Source organism: Lynx canadensis, chromosome B1 (genome assembly GCF_007474595.2).
Source record: "Lynx canadensis isolate LIC74 chromosome B1, mLynCan4.pri.v2, whole genome shotgun sequence".
Classification (NCBI taxonomy): domain Eukaryota; kingdom Metazoa; phylum Chordata; class Mammalia; order Carnivora; family Felidae; genus Lynx; species Lynx canadensis.
Genome location: NC_044306.2, coordinates 148857446 through 148880969, shown reverse-complemented (window position 1 = coordinate 148880969; position 23524 = coordinate 148857446). Strand labels below are relative to the sequence as shown.

General features: G+C 37.9%; 1 protein-coding gene across 8 annotated transcripts in view; it reads left to right on the top strand.

Moving 5' to 3' along the window:
- The window catches only part of RUFY3 (RUN and FYVE domain containing 3), an 81788-nt gene that overhangs the window by 38545 nt on the left and 19719 nt on the right, over window positions 1–23524 (top strand). For all 8 annotated transcript variants that reach the window (XM_030313727.1, XM_030313726.1, XM_030313729.1 and 5 more), the window contains 7 exons: window positions 12820–12993; window positions 13798–13915; window positions 14742–14843; window positions 17412–17535; window positions 18883–18944; window positions 19837–19902; window positions 21167–21236. In XM_030313727.1, the coding sequence (XP_030169587.1) occupies window positions 12820–12993; window positions 13798–13915; window positions 14742–14843; window positions 17412–17535; window positions 18883–18944; window positions 19837–19902; window positions 21167–21236 (716 nt within the window). The remainder of the gene's footprint in view (window positions 1–12819; window positions 12994–13797; window positions 13916–14741; window positions 14844–17411; window positions 17536–18882; window positions 18945–19836; window positions 19903–21166; window positions 21237–23524) is intronic.

The window sequence follows — 23524 nt, the reverse complement described above, 5'->3', positions numbered from 1 at the left end:
TATAAAGAAATGAGAAATTTTCCCAGTATCAGGGAATGTGAGAAACAAGAGATCTAACTCTTCTAGATCAGGCTCTAGCTGTCCTAAGTCACAGTGGTGCCCTCAACATTTAAACTATCTCTGTGGAATAAGCTGAGCAAAGCAAGGAACTTTTGGGTTTGTACTTATCTCCTAAATTTCTTATGTTGCCTCAAAACAGAGACGACTGGCTGTTGTCCTAACTTATAAATGTTCCCGGAAATTTTCTAGGTATTCTTCTGTGGTGTTGAGTTTGGGAAGCTCCCAAAACAAAAATTGATTATATTATGCTATGGGAGCCTAATGAAGAAGAAACCAGTGCATTTTCATAGGAAACTCTTGGAAAAGAGTGTATGTAAATGGACATCTTTTAAACATTAAAGATAGTGGATGCCTAAAAGAAAAACACTTTTCCTTTACTGCTCACACTACTTCTGACACCAACTATGCGGGGGATTTTCCCATACCAACCAATTCGCTAGCATCAGTTCAATTCTGACACCATCTACCTGGAGTTAGTGCAGACTCCACGGGTTAGGAGGTTACTCCTACAAGGTGCCCCCTCATTTCAGATGCTAATTGCTAGGCCAGGTTGTCACCTCTGCTTCTGACCAACTAGGTCTAAATCAGAGGTTCTTGTGACCCCCTCATAAAGTTTGATAATTTGCCAGAATGGCTCAGGCCTCAGAGTTTACTTGCTAGATTATGGTGTATTACAAAAGAATACAACTCAGGAACAGCCAGGTGGAAGAGGTGCATAGGGCTAAGTGTGTGGGAAGGAGCGCAGAGGTTCCATACTCTCTCTGGGTGCTTCACCCTCCTAGCACCTCAGTGTGTCCACCAACCCAGTGGCTGTCTCATCCCTTTTGGTTAGGATTTTTATGCAAGTTTCATTATATAGGCCTGATTGATTAAATTATTGGTCATTGATGACTGAACTCAATCTTCAGCCCCTCTCCCCTCCCTGGAGTTGGGGGGTACAGCTGAAACTTCCAACCCTTTAATCACATGGCTATTGCTCCTGGGTAACCAGCCCCCATCCTTAGGGACTTTCCAAAAATGCTTCTTTTACCCTTAACTCTGGAGCTATTTCAGGAGCCAGGGACAAAAACCATATATAACAAAAGATGTTTCTATGGCTCTTATCACTTAGGAAATTTTAAGGGTTTTAGGAGCTCTTTGTTCAGGATATACATATAAAGTTCACAATGCCTTATCAAGAATGAGTGATAGTATATAAAAGAATGGTTTGGAAACATTAAATCACCAAATAAGATCATTCAGTTCAGTATTAATGCCAATCAGAAGGGGTTTTTGGTTATTTTCAGAGATGGGAAAACACTATAGAGGTAGTCTTCTCATTGGAGGTTGGCAGTTAAACCTTGACCTGAAGCAAAATAAAACAGAACTCTTTTTTATTTTTAATTATGGAAGTTTTCAACTACATAGAGTAATGAAGCCTAAAGTTGCCATCACTCAGCTTTAATAATTGTCAATATTTGCTGATCTTATTTCATCAATTTCCATATTTTTGTTCCTGGAGTACTTACAACCCCCAACTTAGGACTTTTTTACTTTATGGTGGTGTGAAAGGGATATTCATTCAGTAGAAACCATACTTCACGTTGTGAATTTTCACCTTTTCCCAAGCTTTCCCATGATGGTGGGCAATAGCAGAGAAATGTGGCTCCCAGTCAAGCCACGCAGTCACAAGGGTAAACATCTGATACACTTAAAACCATCCTGTGCCATACAGCCATTCATTTTTCACTTTCAGTACAGTATTTAATAAATGACATGGGGTATTCAACACTTTGTGATAAAATAGGCTTTTGTTAGATGATTTTGCCCAACTCTAGGCTAATGTGACTGAGTATGTTTAAGATAGGCTAGGTCTGTTAAAGGTTAGGTGTTAATTTATGATATTTTCAATGGAAAATGCGTTGGTTGGGATGTAACCCCATCGTATCTTGAAGAAGATCTGTATTTTTTTTTTATTTTTAAAATTTTTTTTAACATTTATTTATTTTTGAGGGACAGAGACAGAGCATGAGCGGGGGAGGGGCAGAGAGCAAGGGAGACAGAATCCAAAGCAGGCTTCAGGCTCTGAGCTGTCAGCACAGAGCCCAACGCGGGGCTCAAACCCGTTAACCATGAGATCATGACCCAAGCCAAAGTCAGATGCTCAACCGACTGAGCCACCCAGGTGTCCCAGAAGATCTGCATTTTAAAGAAAACTCCAAACAGTATTCCTTACCACTTGTAAGCACTTCGATATTAACAATAATTTCTTTTTTTAAAATTTTTTTTAACGTTTATTTATTTTTGAGACAGAGAGAGACAGAGTATGAACAGGGGAGGGGCAGAGAGAGAGGGAGACACAGAATCTGAAATGGGCTCCAGGCTCTGAGCTGTCAGCACAGAGCCCGACACGGAGCTCGAACTCACGGACCGTGAGATCATGACCTGAGCCGAAGTCGGACGCTTAACCGACTGAGCCACCCAGGTGCCCCAATAATTTCTTAATAGTACCTACTATTTATTCAGCTCATTTTCAAAGGTTGCTTGTCTTAAATATGTCTCTTTTTAATTGGTTTATTCAAATCAGGATCCATACATAATATACATTATTATATATCTTAAGTCTCTAGTTTTTTTATTTTTTAATTTTTTTAATACTGCTATTATCTTCCTAATTTTATTTATTTGTTTTTTCTTTCCAAGTTGTTATCTAAATTCTTGTTTGTTAACATAGAGTGTAACAATAAGTTTCAGGTGAAGAATTTAGTGACTCATCACTTACATACAGCACCCCGTGCTCATCAAAACAAGTTCTCTCCTTAATACCCATTACCTATTTAACACATCCCCCTGCCCCCCTCCCCTCCAGCAAGTCTCTAGTTTTTTGAAAGAACTGCCTTATTGAGATATAATTCACCATACCATAAGAGTCATACCACAATACCATCAGAGTCACCACTCTCAGCTGTATCATTTAGTAGTTACTATATTTATAAAGTTGTACCTCCATCACGACTACCGGAATATTCTCATCACCCTATACAAGACCAGTGCTGAGCTACTGAGCCTTCTCCTTCTCATCACCCTACAAAAAAAACCCTATACATATCTATTACCATTGAGTTCCTATCCCTCTTTCCCCCAGGTCCTGGCAACTACTCACCCACTTTCTGTTTCTATAGATTTGCCTGTTCTGGACATTTCATGTAAACGATCATTAAACATGGGGCCTTTAGTGCCTGGCTTCTTACATTCAGCATGGTGTTTTCAAGGTTCATACATAACATGGCATGTATCAGTACCTCATTCCTTTTTATTGCTGTGAATGACATTTCATTGAACATACCACATTTTATTTGTCCATTCATCAATTGATGGACATTTGTACTATTTCCATGTTTAGACTATTGTGAGTAAAGTTGCTATGAACATGCATGTATGAGTTTTAAATGGACATGTGTTTTCCCTTCTTTTGGTTATACACCTAAAAAGGAAATTGCTGGGTCATATTGGTGACTATGGTTTAACCTTTGGGGAACTGCCAGACTGTTTTCCAAAGCAGCTGTACCATTTTACATTCCTGCCAACAGTGAACTAGGGTTCCAATTTCTCCACGTTCTTGTCAACACTTGTTATTTTCCTTTAAAAAATTTTTTTTAATTACATCCATCTTAGTGAATGTGAAGTGGTATCTCATTGTGTTTTTGATTTGCATTTTCCTAATGAGCATTATTTCATGTACTTGTTTGCCATTTATATCTATATCTTCTCTGAAAAAAATGTTCAAATCCTTTGCCCATTCTTTTTTACTGGGTTGTCTTTTGTTGAATTGTAAGAGTTCTTTGTATATCTAGATATTGGATATAATGTGATTTTTTTTCTCCCATTCTGTAGGCTCTCTTTTCACTTTTTAATGATGTCCTTTGAAGCACAAATTTTTTTAATTTTTATAAAATCCGGTTGTTTGTTTTTTCTGTTGCTGTGCTTTTGGAGTCATTTATTATTTTTTTTTTAGTATTTATTTTTGAGAGAGAGAGAGCAAGAGCGAGCACAAGTGGGGAAGGGGCAGAGAGAGAGACACAGAATGTGAGGCAGGCTCCAGGCTCCGAGCTATCAGCGCAGAGACCAATGTGGGACTCAAACCCTTGAACCATGAGACCATGACCTGAGCCAAAGTCAGACGCTTAACCGACTGAGCCACACAGGTGCCCCACTTTTGGTGTCATTTAAAAAACCATTTGGTCATGTTGTATAATCCTTTTTATATGTTGCTAGATTTGGTTTGTAAGTACTTTGTTGAGGGTTTTGCATCTATATTCATAAGAGGTATTTATTAATCTATAGTTTTTTTTATATAGTTGCCTGATTTTTATCTAAGGTAATAATTGGTTTCATAGAATGAAATGGGAAATGTTCCATCTTCCAGTTTTTTAGAATTGTTTATGAAGGGTTATTTTCATTCTTTATTTTTTTGAATGTTTGATAGATTTCAATAATGAAGCCATCTGGTTCCAGCTTCTTCTCTGTGGGATTTTTTTTTTCTTTTCTTGTTTTGTTTTGTTTTGTTTTGTTTTGTTTTTAAAGAGAGAGAGAGAGAGAGAGAGAGAGAGCAGGGGAGAAGGGCAAAGGAAGAGAGAGAGAGAGAGAGTGCCCATGTTGAGCCTGATGTGAGGCTTGATCCCACGACCCTGGGATCATGACCTGAGCCGAAATCAAGACTCAGATGCTCAATTGACTAAGCCACCAAGGCACCTCTATGGGATGTTTTTTTTACTGACAAATTCCGTATCTTTACCTGTTACGGATTTTCTGTTTCTTAAGTCAGTTTTGGTGATCTGTATCTTTGTTAGAAAATGTTCATTTTGTCTAGGTTGTCTAATATTTTGGCATACAGTTGTCAGTAGTATTCCCTTCCAATCCTTTTTGTTTCTGTAAGGTCAACAATAATGTCTCCTCTTCATTCCTCAGTTTAGCAATTTAAGTCTTCTCTCTTTTTCTATTGGTCAATCAAGCTAAATATTTGTCAGTTGTTGATCTTATCAAAGAACCAACTTCAGGTTGCATTGATTTTCTCAGTACTTTAATGTGCTGTTTATTTCTGTTCTAATCTTTTATTACCCCTTCTTCCTGGGGCTTTCCACTGGTATATGTGTTTGTTGGTTGCCCTTGAGGAAGCTTCTGTGAAATCATGGAATTAAGTTATGCTAGAGCTGGAAGAGTCATGTAGGTCAGTGCCTTGACAAACTTTAATGCACATATAGATCACCTCGGGTCGAGTTAAAGTGCAGAACCTGATTCAGTAGTACCATTGGAGCCTAAGGCCTCCCATTTCCAAAAGCTTCCAGGTGATGCCAATTTTGATGCCAGGGCTACATGTGCAGCGGCAAGGATCTAGTTCTTTTGGTATCAGAGTCATTTGTGGGGTTTTCCAAAACCTGTTGTTTCTCTCCATTCCAGAGTTAATAATATACTCCCCCGACCCCTTGAGAATTGGTGCTGCAGGGAATCATTAGGATCGATATGGGTGTGTGTTGTTTCCACCAGATAAAAGAATTACTGAACAAGCTTAACCCTCATTTCACAGATGAGGAAATTGAAGCCCCAAAGAAATGAGACTCCTTGCCTGGTGTCATAAGTTAATTGGTACAAAGAAGTGATTAATATCAAACAGATTAAGAGTAGTGGGTGGATACAGTGTTCCTGATAATAAGGATGGATTTTAGTGAAGCACATCTTTGATTACGCTATTACCAAGGAAAGGTAGCAATGAGGATAAACAAATTTGTTGTTAAATTTTCTTGACTAACGTCTTTTAAGATTTCAACCAGACAAAATGTTACTTAAGTGTATTTCCTCTTTATTACTCGAGTAGAATTTTATATGGTATTTGGAATGGCATTAAGGAGAATAGATAGATATGGGTACATAGATAATCTAAGGGTCCTAAGACTCTTGATTATTTTTACATTTTTGAAAAGATTTTTTTAATGTTTTTATTTATTTTTGAGAGAGAGAGAAAGAGACAGAGCATGAGTGGGGGAGGGGCAGAGAGAGAGAAAGATAGAGATACAGAATGTGAAGCAGGCTCCAGGCTCTGAGCCCTCAGCCGAGAGCCCGACCTGGGGCTGGAACCTGAGATCATGACCTGAGCTGAAGTTGGACGTTTAACCGACTCAGCCACCCTAAAAAGATTTTATTTCTAAGTAATCTCTACACCCAGCATGGGGTTCAAACTTACAACCCGGAGATCAAGAGTTGTATGCTCTACCGACAGAGCCAACCAGACACCCCATCTATTGATTATCTTTTTAATACTATTTAGGTTTACTTATTTATTTGGAGAACTTATTTATTAAAGTGAGCGAGGGGAGGGACAGAGAGAGAGAATCCCAAACAGACCCCATGCTGTCAGCACAGAGCCCAACATGGGGTTGGAACAAACCATGAGATCATGACCTGAACTGAAACCAAGAGTTGGACACTTAACTGACTGAGCCACCCAGGTACCCCATCTATTGATTATTCTTAAATGAGGATTGAGTCAAAGTTCATGATTCTCAAGTGTCATTAGAATAGTCAAATTGTGTTTTATTATAAGATCTTCTAGTGCTTTCAGTAATTTGTTCACTATCAAGGACTAGCAATTTTACGCCCAGTTTTTAAGAAATACTACAGGGGTACCTGGGTGGCTCAGTTGGTTGAGTGTCTGTCTAGCTCAGGTCATGATTTCGTGGTTCGTGGGTTTAAGCCCTGCATTGGGCTTGCTGCTGTCAGTGCGGAGCCCGCTTTGGATCCTCTGTCCCCTTCTCTCTCTGCCCCTCCCCCACTTGCGTGCTCTCTGAAAAATAAATAAAACACTTAAAAAATCATAATAAATATGTTAAAAAAAGAAATATTACAGAAAAGGTTCAAAATAGATTTATTTAGGAATTATTGGCCTTCAAACATTCTGAACACAGTAAGCTTTCCTCTCTATATCTTTGTTATTTTGTCATTTTTAATCTCATGTTAATGTTCTTAGGTATCTTTTGAAAATCTCTGTATGGCAACTTTTGTTTCTCATATAGTATAAATTTTTGATCTATCAAATAACCAGGAAATTCTAAAGAGTAACTGCTTGTGTTACATACGAATTATTCCCAACTTACCCAGAATTGGGTACAATATAACATACTTAATATTAATATATGTTAAGTATAATTTAATTTTCTTCAATTATTCTTAAAATATTTCAAGATTTCTCTGTATGAACATTAGTCATTTCACTAAAGAGATGGAATGGGGTCTTGGTCAGATGATGGGTTTGCAGAACAGTGTGACTCAGTGTCACTCTTAGCTATGTGACTTTGGGTTCACTTTTGTCATCACTATTAACTAAATGAGCCTCATTACTCTGTAAAGTTCATTAATATTTCCTCATATAGAAATTAGCAGTCTTGAAGACCTATAGTAAACATACACATATGCTTGAAAGAACTTTGGTTTGAAAATCAATTAATATAGTTTATTATTGTAACTATAGTCATTTCTGTAGTTTCTTTAGTCCACTGCTCCTGGTGTGTTCCCCACCATGGTGCTTTGTACCCCTGCCCATCTATTCACCAAAACTAGAAAATTACTCTCCATTCTTCCTCCTCCTCCTCTCACATCTAAGTGCTCATCAAGTCCTGAAATCCTGACATCCTACCCCTAGAACAGCCCCCAAAGCTAATTAATTCCCTCTTCTCCCCACAGCTCCAACCGCTCTTCCCTTATTGTTTCTCTCCCCAACTATTGCAGGAGACCCTTCCTTGCTCCACAGCATTGAGTTCTAACACCCTTCCAGTTTGTCTTCCATGTGGCTGTGACAATGGCTTCTCTAAAATTCTTATCTGTGGGGCGCCTGGCTGGTTCAGGCGGAAGAGCATGTGACTCTTGATCTTGGGGTCATGAGTTCAAGCTCCATGTTGGGTGTAGAGATTACTTAAATAAATAAAACTTTAAAAAATAAATAAGATTCAAATCTGTGACATCACACCTCTCATTAAACTCTTTACTGATAAAGTAAAATCCATACTCCTTAACAAAGATACTTAGCAGTCTCTCTTTTACCTATTTCCCTCATCTCATTTCACAGCATTTACTCATATGTACCATAAACTATGGCACTTTTTCCATTTTATTTTTCTTAGTGTGCCAAGTTCTTTTCATTCTTCAGTGCCTTTGCCCCAGCTGTTCCTTCCATTCTGCTCCCTTCCCAGCTCTTTGCCAAACCAATGTCTTTCTGTCCTTTAAGACTGAACTCAATTGGGGTGCCTGGGTGTCTCAGTCGGTTGAGCTTCCGACTTCAGCTCAGGTCATGATCTCACACTCTGTGAGTTCAAGCCCAGAGTTGGGTTCTGTGCTGACAGCTCAGAGCCTGGAGCCTGCTTCAGATTCTGTGTCTCCCTTTCTCTCTGACCCTCCCCCGTTCACGCTCTGTCTCTGTCTCTAAAATAAATAAATATTAAAAAAAAATAAATTAAATTTAAAAAAAAGACTGAACTCAAAAGTCTCACCCTCTGTTACCGATGTGTATGGCACCTAATAATGTCTGTATATTAATTTTGTACGCTGTTACCTTAATGAATTATATTTTTTTGCATATTTTGTTTGTTTGATTTTCTGGATGTAGAATCAGAACATGTGAGAGGAGTAATGTTTGACCCACTCTTTCACAGGTTATATGTCTCCAATTTCTTTATCTTCTTTAATTGCATTCTTCCACTTTCAGTACAGTGTTCAGAATTAGCCATGTTAATATGTATTTCTTAATTTTCTTAAAATGCTACAGAGTGACTAAAAACATTTTATTAGCTGGAGAGAAAAAAAACAGTCTCAAGGTGCCTGGGTGGCTTAGTCAGTTGAGCATCTGACTCTTGATTTCGGCTTAGGTCATGATCTCACAATTTGTGAGTTCAAGCCACGGTTTGTGAGTTTGAGCCCCGAGTCAGGTTCTGCGCTAACAGCATGGAGCCTGCTTAGAATTCTCTCTCTCACTCTTTTTCTGCCCCTCACCACTGTCTCTCACTTTCTCTCTTTCTCACTCTCTCTCTCAAAATAAATAAATATTTTTTTTAAAACCAAATAGCCTCATCTCTGAGAACTTAATATATACATACCTGCCCTTTAAATTTGAAGGGAAGGGGCATCTGGGTGGCTCAGTCGGTTAAGCATCTGACTCTTGGTTTCAGCTCAGATCATGATCTCACAGTTTCGTGGGTTCAAGCCGTGCGTCAGGCTCTGTGCTGGCAGCCCTCGCCCTACTCACATTGTCTCTGTCTCTCTCAAAATAAATCAATAAACTTAAAAAAAGTTCTTTTGAAGGAAAAAGGGAGCCAGGTCAGGTAGCTTTCTTCTGTGCATATTCTCATAATATCCTGTGTATACTTTTGTTAGTGTTCTTATTACAGTACGTTTACACAGCCTCTCAAACTTTTCCACATCCAGTGGCAGAAGAAATTGTATTAGACTTGTATACAGTGTGTCTGAAATTTTACATTAATATCGCATCTAGTATCTTAGCCTTAAAATTTATATAAAATTTACATTTGATTCCATAGAAAGAGGATACTTGACCTAATATAAAAACATTTTAGTTTTATTTGTTCTGAAATAAAATTGATCTTTGTCAAAAATGGTAATGTTTATTGTGAAATTTCAAGTGTTCTCTGTAAGTTGCCCTGTTTTCGTTCTCCAGACATTTGTGTAAACCAAGTTTGATAAATAGTGAGCACTTTGATGTCAGGAACTAGGTCTTTTATCTCTGGAATCCCAGCATTAAATATCTAACACCAAGTAGATGGTCACTATTTATAGAAAAAAAATGAATGAATGAACAGAAGTTCAGATTTTGAAATAATAGTGTTAAATGTTAGCAATGTTAAACATTTTTAGTTATTTTTCTCCTGGAAAAAATATGACATAACATTGTGAAAGTCATGCATTTGTTTTCACTTTTTTTTTTTTTTTTTTTTTTTTTATTTTAGCCCATGCACGAGCGGGGGAGAGGGGCAGAGGGAGAGAGAGAAAGAAATCTTAAGTAGGTTCCACGTTCAGTGCAGAGCCCGACACATGGCTGGATCCCACAACCCTGGGATCACGACGTGAGCTAAACTCAAGAGTCGGACGCTCAAGCAACTGAGCCACCCAGGCACCCCTGAAAGCCATGCACTTTTAAAAACCATTTTCTGGGGGGCACCTGGGTGGCTCAGTTGGTTGAGCGTTCAACTGCAGCTCAGGTCATGATCTCACAGCTCGTGAGTTTGAGCCCCGCGTCAGGCTCTGTGCTGACAGCTCAGAGCCTGGAGCCTGCTTCGGAGTCTGTGTCTCCCTCTCTCTCTGCCCCTAACCCATTCGCATTCTGTCTCTGTCTCTGTCAAAAATAAATAAATATTAAAAAAAAAAAAATTTCTGGGCTATACAATATAACAAAACTTTAAAATGAAAACTTTTATGGTTAAAAGTATAAAATATACAGGAAATATCACATTGTAAGTATTCAGTGTAATGAATTTTCACACACTCAACAATTGCACACCAAAAACCAGAACCCCAGAAGTCCTTCCATGCTCCCTTTGGGTTGCTGCAACCCTTTTTAACAGCATATATTCGTTCCACAAAATCATTTTACACTCGAGTACGATTTAAGACAAGTAACAAACTGATTGAATAGATTATTTTTTATTTTGTGACAAATTAAGTTAGTGATTTGGTGATCTTTACTAGTACCCAACATTACAAAACGGAACAAAGAAATAATTAATTTTAAGTGCTAATTATTTTCAGTAGTTTGATTTCGTACTAACCAGGAAACGTAATTAAAATGATTTGTAATGCCCATACTCTTATATACTATTAACAAAAATGATAATAATAAGCATTAAATAATAAACATTTTACCTTCTGCATTAAATAATTAATAATGAGCAGTGAAGTCTTTTGAGCTTTTTATGCCTAATGTCAAATTACCCTGATTTTTGTTTGACCTTCTTTTATTTGTTTAGAGTAGTAGTTCTCAGTGGGGAAGCAACCTGATTTTGTCTTCCAGGGGACAGGCATTGGGCAGTATCTGGAGATATTTTTGGTTGTCATAACTGGAGGATGCTACTGACACCTAGTGGGTAAAGGCTTGGGTTGCTACCAAACTTAATTCACAGAACAACCCCACACCCCTCAAAAAAAAGAATTATCTGGCCAAAACGTTAGTAGTGCAGAAGTTGAGAGCAGTATTTTCTAAAGAATGAATGGGTTGTTTGTGTTTGATGTAGATTAGTTCAATAGGGTATAGCACCATACTAAGTCATCCGAGGTATTAGGAATTTAATTTCCCTAGGCATTAGTTCATCTTTCTGCATGGTTTATGCACCCCAGGCCACAAACAGATGTCTTGAACATGTTGCTACTGATTGTAAGAAGAATGGCATGAGGCAATGTAGAAGTGTAAATCCATCACCATTCTGGCAAGAGTCTCCAATCCAGCTCTCCAATGACATTTTCTTGCCATCTATTGGGAGGTTAAACAGAATCTAGTTGCTGTCCACAAACATTTATGCACACCCACACACGTTTATCCCATTCATTTCTTCCAGTGATTATGGGAGGTTAGAAACACTGGAGTGCACATAAATGCCAGTAACAAAGTTGGGAATTAATGTCTGATAAAACTGGTTTTAGCGGCTGTGTTTTAGGGGGTAGTTTTGTTGTGCATTTTACCTTGTGAGCTTATTCTGGTCTCAACACTTACCTGCCCTGAGGAAAGAGAGTCACATTTGAGGCCTGGTGTTAAAGGATCTGTTGTGCAAGGAAGAATTAATGGCAATATATATACCAATTCTGACTTTTTTTTCTTTAAAACTACTACCTCAGAGAACAGCACAACAAAGCCAGATTTATATAGTTGGAACTCTGGCTTTGTTGTCTCTTACTGGCTGGGCCCAGGGACTGGGTCTTTCACACGCTTAGCCTCATTTGTAAGTTGGTGCTACTGGTAACTGTCTCACAGCCTGACGTAAGGAGGGATTGAAATTGTAACTGTCAGAAGCAGCCCACAGTACCTGGCACAGCATAGGCCCCAGTAAGTGAAGGTAGCAGGTGCCTGGATTGTGCCGAGTTCTGTCGGATAAAATGTGGTACTTAGTCCCTTTCATCAAATAGTTTATCACACTCTATGCTAAGTCTTAAAATTTTGGGAGTTAATACGGTTAATTATTTTTAGTTTATGTAATGTTTAGTTTAAATAATAATAATGCTGATTAACATAAATAGTAATACTAATAATGTCAATCGTATACTTGGAACAAAGTTTAAGTACTTTTTTTTTTCTACATTGCCTTTAATTTTTAGAGCACTTCACAAACTGCGTAGAGAATGAGGTGGGCAGGGCCAGGGTGTAATCACAGAGACCAGTGTGAAGGTTGTGCAATAGTGAGGGAGCTAGGATGGGCACCCAGGTTAGGTTAGGGCAGAGGTGGTGGTGAGATTATTAAGACTGTACTCAATGCTTGAAATTTGATAAAATAAGTAATTTTCACTGTTGCATCAAGGATATTCCTAAAGGAAACTGGCATCTTTCTTTTTTTTAACAGCAAGTACTTGGCAGAGAATACAAAACCACTGTCTCCATTCTTGCCAAGACACCCAACAGTCCTACCCACCATTGCTTTTGCACCTTCGATGCTAACGTCAACACAATGAAACATTGAATTTCTAAATGTGCTGTTTCCACTAACCAGGCTCCATCCTCTCCCTCTTTGGCCGTAGATCCTAATTATCTCATGGCTAACGAACGCATGAACCTGATGAACATGGCCAAGCTGAGTATCAAGGGCTTGATTGAATCAGCTTTGAACCTGGGAAGAACTCTGGACTCAGACTATGCACCCCTCCAGCAGTTCTTCGTGGTGATGGAACATTGCCTGAAACACGGCTTGAAGGGTAGGCCATGGCCCCAGAATGCAAATGTGCACGCAGCTATCTTCTAGCAATACGTGTTCAAGAAAAGTGTTCTTTCTGGAGCCAAAGAATAAGAGGCTTGAATTAATAATATTAATCTATTGGAACACACCCTATATGAGCACAGACAGGGAGACAGGGATGTGGTTGAATTAAAAGACATGCAGGGCTTAAATCCTTAAATGCTAGAGCTGGAAAGGACATTACGAGTATCTAGTCCAATACGGCAGTTCTGTTGGACAGGTGGAAACAGGCCTAGAATGGGAGGTAATTTGCCCAAGGTCACACAGTGAGTGGGGGCAGAGCAAGTGCTAGAATTCATATCTCCTGAGTCTTGCTTCTGTGTTCTTCCACTTGACCATAAGCTTTTGAGGGCAGAACCTGGTCTAGTTCACTTTGCTTCCTTTCCTGCTCCCTCCCCAGTCGTTAATAGCCTGTTTCCAGGTTACATATTCTTTCCCATTGGACTCTTTTCTTCACTAATACCACACAGCTTTAAGTACTATATTGTTAAAGCCTTTTATTGCTATTATTATAGGCCTAGTTATAAATTATTCCTGAAAGAGGAAGGACTGAGTCTTGGGGAGTGGGGGATTTTTGGTTTTTACAAAATGTTATCTGTTCTGAAAGCATGAATAATTTCAGAACTGTCTGATAATGCAGAATTAATTCTCTGATAAAAAGGATTAAATAGATGAGAGAGAAGTGTGTATATGTGTTTGTGTGTGGAGGGCATGTTTATGTTGCAAGGGATATTAAAACATTGCTTTGTTTTTATCACCTTAGCTAAGAAAACTTTTCTTGGACAAAATAAATCCTTCTGGGGGCCTCTAGAACTGGTAGAAAAGCTTGTTCCAGAAGCTGCAGAGATAACAGCAAGTGTTAAAGATCTTCCAGGACTTAAGTAAGTTTAAGGTCCAGAATTCTGCTAGGAAAACATTAACCATTGCCTTCAAGTCTAAAGATAATGATGACCATAATCATTTATTTCATAACAGTCCAGAATGCATGCTGTTTTTATGAATATGTACTACTGCAAGAGACTTGCTAATATAGAATATTAAGAGAAGTGGTCTGTGAGGGATAATTATCACTAATTTAAAAGAGGTTGTATTCATATTAAAATGCCAAAATTTTTCTTATTTTTTTAAAAGTACTTGTGGGAATCAGTTAGAGTCTCAAGAAATCAGATCTTAGGAGGGAGGTTGCTAGACCCAACTAAGAAAAAGAATGCGTTCAATGAAGTTTTAAGAGCCAAGATTAAAACCGTTGTCAAGTGGACCTCAGGAACTGACACTGGGAACCTGCCTCAGAACTCAAAAAGAGGACTGATCATTTTCCCAAATTAGACTGGTTTAACTTTAATCAGAGGCCTAAATGGACTGTGTCCACATTGTGAGTATTTGGACACTTACATGATCCACACTAAGTTTATGAGGATTTACCGACGCTAATGTGATAGAACATTTTCATTTTGGCCTCCCAGAGAATTTTATCTTCAAATTGTAGTCTCAGTAATTCATTCTTCACGAGAGCAGTTGTCCCAAACACACCCCTAGTCCCACCAGCCCACACAGAACTCCTCACATAGGAATGTGGGAGAATAGGTTGTAAGGAGCACCTCGGTGTGCATGTTATTACTGGGGACTATTAACAAGAGTAAGTGAATCTGTCCCACTATGGCCTCTATCTCTGCTACTTGTAGTTGTTGGATTCATGTGTTTCTGTAGGACACCAGTAGGCAGAGGAAGAGCCTGGCTTCGTTTGGCATTAATGCAAAAGAAACTCTCAGAATACATGAAAGCTTTGATCAATAAGAAGGAACTTCTCAGGTATGAACATCTTATTGAACTTTGTTCTTTTCTTGCTATGTTCTATATTTTATATGAGGTCAAATCATATAAATTAGCTGTTTTTGCAGATCAAAAACAGTTGTTTCATGACAATTTCACATAGTTCAACTAATACTTCCTCCCATACCTCACACACACATACCCAAGAATAGATGTTTATTACATGTGTTCAGTCTGTCACTGTGGCATGTATATGGTCCTTTGCAGGGTAGGCTAAAACTTAATACCCCCAGAAAACAGGAAAGGCTTTTGACTCAACCTTAGCATTTACCCAGATGCAATAAGACAGGAAGTTGACATGTTACATTAAATTTAAAAACAGCACACAAATTCTAGATGGATTACAGACACAAATGGCAAAGAGGAAACAGTAAAAATTTTAGAAGACAATATAAGGTAGACAAAAATTTCTTAAACAAGACATAAAAAATTCTCCCTGTTAAAGAAAAAATGGATACATTGGTCTACATTAAAATGAAGAACTTCATTCATCAAAAGACACAAGATTAAAAGGCAATCCATAACGGCCAACAGGCACATGAAAAGATGCTCAACATCGCTCCTCATCAGGGAAATACAAATCAAAACCACACTCAGATATCACCTCACGCCAGTCAGAGTGGCCAAAATGAACAAATCAGGAGACTATAGATGCTGGAGAGGATGTGGAGAAACGGGAACCCTCTTGCACTGTTGGTGGGAATGCAAATTGGTGCAGCCACTCTGGAAAGCAGTGTGGAGGTTCCTCAGAAAATTAAAAATAAACCTACCCTATGACCCAGCAATAGCACTGCTAGGAATTTACCCAAGGGATACAGGAGTACTGATGCATAGGGGCACTTGTACCCCAATGTTTATAGCAGCACTCTCAACAATAGCCAAATTATGGAAAGAGCCTAAATGTCCATCAACTGATGAATGGATAAAGAAATTGTGGTTTATATACACAATGGAGTACTACATGGCAATGAGAAAGAACGAAATATGGCCCTTTGTAGCAACGTGGATGGAACTGGAGAGTGTGATGCTAAGTGAAATAAGCCATACAGAGAAAGACAGATACCATATGTTTTCACTCTTATGTGGATCCTGAGAAACTTAACAGAAACCCATGGGGGAGGGGAAGGAAAAAAAAAAAAAAAAAGAGGTTAGAGTGGGAGAGAACCAAAGCATAAGAGACTGTTAAAAACTGAGAACAAACTGAGGGTTGATGGGGGGTGGGAGGGAGGGGAGGGTGGGTGATGGGTATTGAGGAGGGCACCTTTTGGGATGAGCACTGGGTGTTGTATAGAAACCAATTTGACAATAAATTTCATATATTGAAAAATAAATAAATAAAACAAACAAACAAAAAAGGCAATCCATAGAGTGTGAAAGGAGATATTTGTAACACATATATTGAATAAATGATATGAATCAGGGTATGTGAAGAGCTCCTTCAATCCAGTAAGAAAAAAGCAAGGGTGCCTGGGTGGCTCATTTGGTTAAGCCTCCAACTTCAGCTCAGGTCATGATCTCGCAGTTTGTGAGTGTGAGCCCTGCATCGGGCTCCGTGCTGACAGCTGAGAGCTTGGAGCCTGCTTCAGATTCTGTGTCTCCCTCTCTCTCTGCCCCTCCCCTATTCGTGCTCTGTCTCTCTCTCAAAAATAAACATTAAAAAAACTTCTTTTTTTTTTCAAAAAAGGATAGATGAGCAAATGTAAAAATGGGTAAAGAATTTGAACAGGCATTTCACAAGAGAAAATCAAAATGGCTAGTAAACATTAAAAAGAGGGGTGCCTGGCTGGCTCAGTGGGTAGAGCATGTGACTCTTGACCTTAGGATCGTGAGTTCAGCCCCACATTGGACATAGAGATTACTTTAAAAAAATATAAATGTAAGGGCACCTGGGTGGCTCAGTGGGTTGAGCATCCAACTCTTGATTTCAGCTCATGTCACAGTCTCATGATTCATAGGATTGAGCCCCACATGCTTGCAGCACAGAGCCTGCTTGGGATTCTCTCTCTCTCTCTCTCTCTCTCTCTCTCTCTCTCTCTTAAAATAAACTTTAAAATATATATTTATATATGTGTGTGTGTGTGTACACACACACACACACACACACATATATATATACACACACATAAGTTCACTAGCCATCATGTAAATGCAAATTAGAACAACAATGTGATACACACCCACCTACAAAAAAGCAGATCTCCAAGGCAAATTTTTAAAAAACAATTTTTTAAAGATGCATTAAAGATTGAAAAATCATCCCTTGCATCTCAAATACAAATATGTGGGGAAAGTATAAATAATCACTTCAGTGAAACTACCATTCTGGTCACTTCTCTTTCAGCTAGACTGTATTATCTAGAGTCTATTCATGCACCTATTATCTAAAATAAAGTATTCAGACCATCCCCCCCCTTTTTTTTAACCTTTTCTCTATTATCATAGTACCCATATTCAACTATGAGGCCAGCATTTTCTGCTTGTCTCATGATTACATCATTGGATTCTTGAGGTTTTGTTACAACAGCATTCTGTGGATTTCTCTTACAGCGAATTCTATGAACCCAACGCCCTCATGATGGAAGAAGAAGGAGCCATAATTGCTGGTCTCTTGGTGGGTCTCAACGTCATTGATGCCAATTTCTGTATGAAAGGAGAAGACTTGGACTCTCAGGTATGCACAATGTGCTCAGTTATGAAGTGCGTCACTCTGAGTTTTGTTAGCTCAGAATTTGGGTTGATCAGATTACACCAACCAAATTAAGAGAAATTCTGTGAGTCATGAATAGTATTTGTAAAAATTTTGATGTGAATATAAGCAATTACTTTGTTTTTTCTTCTAATTTGACTCATTTATGTATTATGAGTGTTTTTCAAATTTTCTCTTAACTGTGACCCCTGTTTAAAATAGTTTGTACAGACTGGCGCACCTGGGTGACTTAGTCAGTTGAGCGTCCAACTCTTGGTTTTGGCTCAGGTCACAATCTCACGGTTTGTGAGTGCAAGCCCCTCATGGGCTCTGTGCTGACAGCTCAGAGCCTGGAGCCTGCTTCGGATTCTGTGTCTCCCTCTCATCTTGCTCCTCTCCTGCTCGCACTGTGTCTCTGTCTCTCTCAAAAATAAACATACATTAAAAATTTTTTAAAATAAAAATAAAAAAAGAATACAGACTGAAGCCAAACTGTTTAGGTTCAGATTCTGCTTCTTTATTTTCTAGCTGAATAAATTTTGTAGTTTCTTGATGCTTCACATTTCTTAGCTGAAATACAGGGATTTAAAAAAGAGTATCTGTATCTATGTCTTATAGTTATTGTGTGGAATAAAAGAATTAGTAATGTAATTCACCTAGTACAGGGCCTGGCACATATTAATTGCTTACTAAATAAAGCCGTTGCTTTCATTCTGACTCGTTCTCACCCCTTCTCTATGAAATACTACAGCAAATTTCTGTTACATTTTACACTAAGAAAATGGAAAAGGAAATACGATATTTTGACCTGTATTAAAAAAATAAGTAAACTGAATCATGAAATAGCAGTCCTGAAAAATTTAGACATAATGCATCAATGAAAGTTTGGAAGAATAGATATCAAATTGTTACAGTGGTCCTATCTGGGTGGTTGGGACTATGGGTGTTTTGTATTACATCCTTTTATTTATCCGTATTTTCCAAAACTTCTTTAAGGAACTGTGCATTCTCTTTGTAATTATCATTTTTAAACTATTATTCCTGTAAGTGAATAGGGATTCAGTAGGAAAATACTTGAAAGACACAAAAGAGAAAGAAACTTTGAACCTTAAATTTATATTAAGCATTCTCTTGACTTTCTTGTCAAAATCTTCTGTTGACTTGCATGATCTGGTCTTCTGGTCCTATAAAAGTAAAACATTACATTTTCATCAAAATTCCTAATAACTGTCATGACTTCATTGCTGTTCTGAGTGCCCAGAAAGAGATATTGTATTATGCCTCGGAAAAAGTATCTAATTTTATGTTAAATTCTGAAAATTCTCTTTGTAGGTTGGAGTTATAGATTTTTCAATGTATCTCAAGGATGGGAACAGCAGTAAAGGTAGTGAAGGGTATGTACAAAGAAAATTAAATTTCTTTTCTCTTTAATGTTCTTCAATAGCATTTAATGTTTACAATAGTAGTGCTTTAACACACTTGCTGGAAGAATTTCCGATGATATAGCTTTAATAGAATCTTGCCAAAAGTATCTGACTATTGTGCATGCTAAGCCCTAAAAGGGTTTTGGTTAAGTGGTTTTCTACTGTGTGGTTCAGGGGCTAACAAAATAAAATAAAAAGGTTTATAAAAGGAATCCCTTGATCCTTCTCTTGAAGTAGTGTTTGAAAACGTGGCCTTCTTGATCAGAAAATTGCATTCTCCTTTTCTTAAAATTTGAAATATTAAACATACGATATGGGGTTATGTACAATGTTAACATTCGGGGTAATGAGGTGAAGAATAAACGCAAACTCAGCACTGCTTTTACAGCTCTTGTAAATGTAAAATTACTTCAGAATATCCACATGGCCCTTAGAAATTAGACCTCAGAGGGGCGCCTGGGTGACTCAGGTGGTTAAGCACCCGACTCTTGATCCCCACTCAGGTCTTGATCTCACAGGAGAGTCGTTGTTATAAGTAATACCAGCAAAGCTAAAAAGGCTACCAGTTGTGAGATGAAAATTTTTATTTTTAAATGCCTCTGATAAGTTATAGTGTTATACCTATAACCTGAGTTATTAAGGGACTTAAGCTATAGCAAAGGCTTTATTAATATGGAGAATTTTTTTGTTTCATTTTTAAATCTCTGAGTCTTTCTTGTTTGAGGGCATTATACATCAGGTCTGTCTTCTGGTTTCTGTGCTACAATTTTCTTTTCTCTGTTATATGAAAATATTAATGGAGGGAGGATCTTGGTGTTTCTAATGTTATTTATTTTATTTCTGTTTTTTCCTCCCATCCCAGAGATGGCCAAATTACTGCAATTCTGGATCAGAAGAACTATGTAGAGGAACTCAACAGACATCTAAAGTAAAGAATGAATCAATACTTTTACTTTACTGGGGATTTTGTTGCAAAGGAAGGAAAGAGTAAACTGATGAGCCATGAGATAAATTCAGGCAATACTCGATAAAAATCAATTGAATTCCTGCTTACCAGGCACTGAGCTAGGCACTAAATAAATGGCATTTAACTGTTTGGGTGACCTTTAGTGAAAGGCAATTTAAGATTAGTATGTAATTATAACTCTAGTGATTGACTATGTTCAGTTAAAAATTCTTAACCATGTGACATACCCAGCTGAAACTAGCAGCCTTCTTGGTTCAGTAGATCCAGCCACATATTTCAAGAGTGATCTTGGGTAATCCACTCATTGCCTTGGGACCTTTCGATTAATCTTGTTGGTCCCTTGGATTTGTCATTTATACATTGAATTGATAGTATTAGTTTACCCTCTCTTTGCCATCACTACCATTATTTTCCCAAATACTAAGTATTTTTCAGAACTTCCGGAACATGAAACCATCTCCTCTTTCATGAGGAGAGCGATCCAAATTCTGTTGGTGTTCTCAAGTACATTGATGTTCTTGTTATGCTAAAGACTGTTGAATAATTCAGAAAAATTGATCTCTCCATCTATTAACTATTATCTTGCTTACAATTCTTTTAAAAAGATAACAATTTTAATAAAGTAAGACCTATTATATGATTATACCAGTATCAGTATAAATTTTGAGTAGTCTTGGTTCCAGCTAGAAAATTCAAGAGCAGTTTAAGTATATTTTCTCTGGAGACCGAGAACTAATAATGACTACAGTGAATTAATGGAGATATTAGTCAAGCAGAAGTATGCTTACATTTGATAGTGAAATAGAAGCATGACAATTATTTACTCTTTCATGCATCAGCTTCGTTATCTGTCTTTGGGGATACCTAATGCATAGGGTTGTTGAAAGGAGTAAATGAAATAATGCAAATAAAATAATTTAGAAAAGTGCTCAGTATATGGCAAGCACTTAATTCATGTAGTTTATTATTATATACTGTGCCGTGCATCAGCTCCTTAATTTCATCCAACAAGTACTTCTTAAGTACAAGCTTCAGTGGCCAGGATGTAACAGTTAAGACACACAGCCACTTGTAAACTGTCTTAGAACCTGCAATTCTATCACAAATTGTGGACTTTAGACAATGAATGATAAATGCGATGGGTGTTTAAATGGAAAGTACAAGATATTGTTCTGTTTTTCAAGAGAAACCATTATGGGTTTTTTTTTTTTTCCTTTCTTGATAGTGCTACTGTAAACAACCTTCAGGCAAAAGTGGATGCATTAGAAAAATCCAACACTAAACTGACAGAGGAGGTAAGTGTTTTGGAAACACTTTGATTGACATAGAATTTAATAATGTGCATTAGTGGAACCAGTCATTTCTATGGAACTTTGAAAATAAAGGACTTGGCTTTTTCAGATAATGTCTGTAATAGGACATAATCCCTTGTTCTGACTGAGAATGGCCAGCTGACTTATCTCAGGGGTGTCTGTTATCCAGTTGGACTATGAAGGCGTAGAACCTGGGCCCATCAGATATCTTGCTTTCTTTTGCATGAATGTTTTGTCTGGGCTAGCCTAGAGTTAACCTTTAGCATATAGCTTGATGTTCGTTTGTTCACTCAACAAACATTTGGTACTGCTTACGTGCTAGAGCTAGAGAGAGATTTATGTGTGCATTGGTTGATGTGTGCCAGATTGGCAAGCTCCCACCCTCAAGGATCTCATTTTCTCCTTGGGGTGGTAGTGCAGATAATATAAAGAGCTCTGCTCAGAACACCAGAATTCCCTTCTTGTATGTCACGCTGCTTACGAGTCATGTGCTTCTGAGCAAGTAAGTCACTTGACCTCCAGGAGGCCCCATCCCTCACTGGCAGATGAGGGTATTTATACTTCCCCTTTCAGCCTCATTGTTGCTTTGAAGATCACAGGAGAATATATATGTGAAAATCCTTAGGAAAGTCCCCAAAATAAGAATAAATATTAACCTCATTTTCGCTTCTGATTAATAAAGACATTTTTTAACTTGCCAGCGGCTAAGCCACATATTTTTTTTTCTTCAATAGCATTAGATGTTTCTATGAAAAATGTTACATAAAATTTTCTGGTGACAAAGACTTTCTCTTATGTATTTCTGATTATAACTACCCTGTTATATACTGTGAGATAGATTTGGTCTAAATAAAACCCAAGTTCAAGCACTGGTTGGGAAGATGCTGTTTAAACATTTTCCTTCAGAACATTTTCATTGTTACAACTTTCAAACACCTTCCTTATTTCTCAGCCTTGTGGGCTTCACTTTTGGATATAGATTCTTAAATTAAAACTTAATGGAAACGGTCCTTAGAATTTTACTCTACAAAGCTTTTTTTTTTTAACGTTTATTTATTTTTGAGAGAGAATGCGCACACGCCAGCAGGAGAGGGGCAGAGAAAGAGGGGGACAGAGGATCCGAAGCGGGCTGTGTGTTGACAGCAGAGAGTAGAGAGTGTGATGTGGGGCTCCAACTCATGAACTGTGAGATCATGACCTGAGCCCAAGCTGGAGGCTTAACTGACTGAGCCACCCAGGTGCCCCTCTACAAAGTTTCTGAAATACTCTGCATAGAAATTTTCTGCTGTGTTTCTGCTGCTCCTCTGTTGAGGCAATAAGGCCCAACAGTGAAGCATGGTCTCTAGAGCTGGGCTACATGGATTCATGTCCCAACTCTGGCACTTGCTAACTTTCTAATCCTGGCCAATAACTTAAGCCTCTATTTCTTGATCTATTTCTCTGTAAAATGGGGATGATAAAATAATAGTAAGGTTTTTGTGTGAATTAAATGGTAATACATAAAGGCCTAGACCAGTGTCTGACACATCATAAGCACCCAGTAAATATAGTTATTAATTTTATTCCCTCAGTCACAAGACTTGTCCTTCTGACCTAGATTTATTTTATTAGCAATATTAATTTATTCATTCATGTACTTATTTTACCAGTAACATTTATTTTATTGAAACCTTGGATTTGTAGAGATAGGTAAGCACTGTGTATAGGCTTTATAAAGAACAGAAAAGGCAAGTCAGATCTGTTTCTTCCATATGTCTCATTTCTTTTCCATATATCTATATCTGGATGTCTTTTCCACCCAGATCTCTTTTCCATATATTTTGGATTTAAGAGGGCCAGTAAAAAAACAAAAACAAAAAAACAAAACAAAAAAAAAACCCTCTTTTCTTTTCCTGAATGAATCAGTGTGATAAAGTGAGAAGTTATAAACAGATGATGATATAAAAATATCCACTTTATTATTGATAAAGCGGAATTAGAAGGCCCACTTGGAGATACAGACATAGTTTCCTAAAACTTTCTCTGATGTTAAAATCTTGCAAGAACCCATTTGAGGGTGTCTTTGGATCTAGAAAGCAGACCCACTTGTCCAGAGTTAACTTTTTTATGTACCGTGAGGCCCATGGAGGAGAGGGAAAAATGGGCTTCCAGACCCATCTCTAGAAAGCAGCCTGAGCCCAGGTTCCTCTGTACTTATGCACTAGAACCAGAACTAAGCAGAACCTATGCTCACTGCTCATGAGGAGATCCCCTCCTGTTGGAATAGGGAT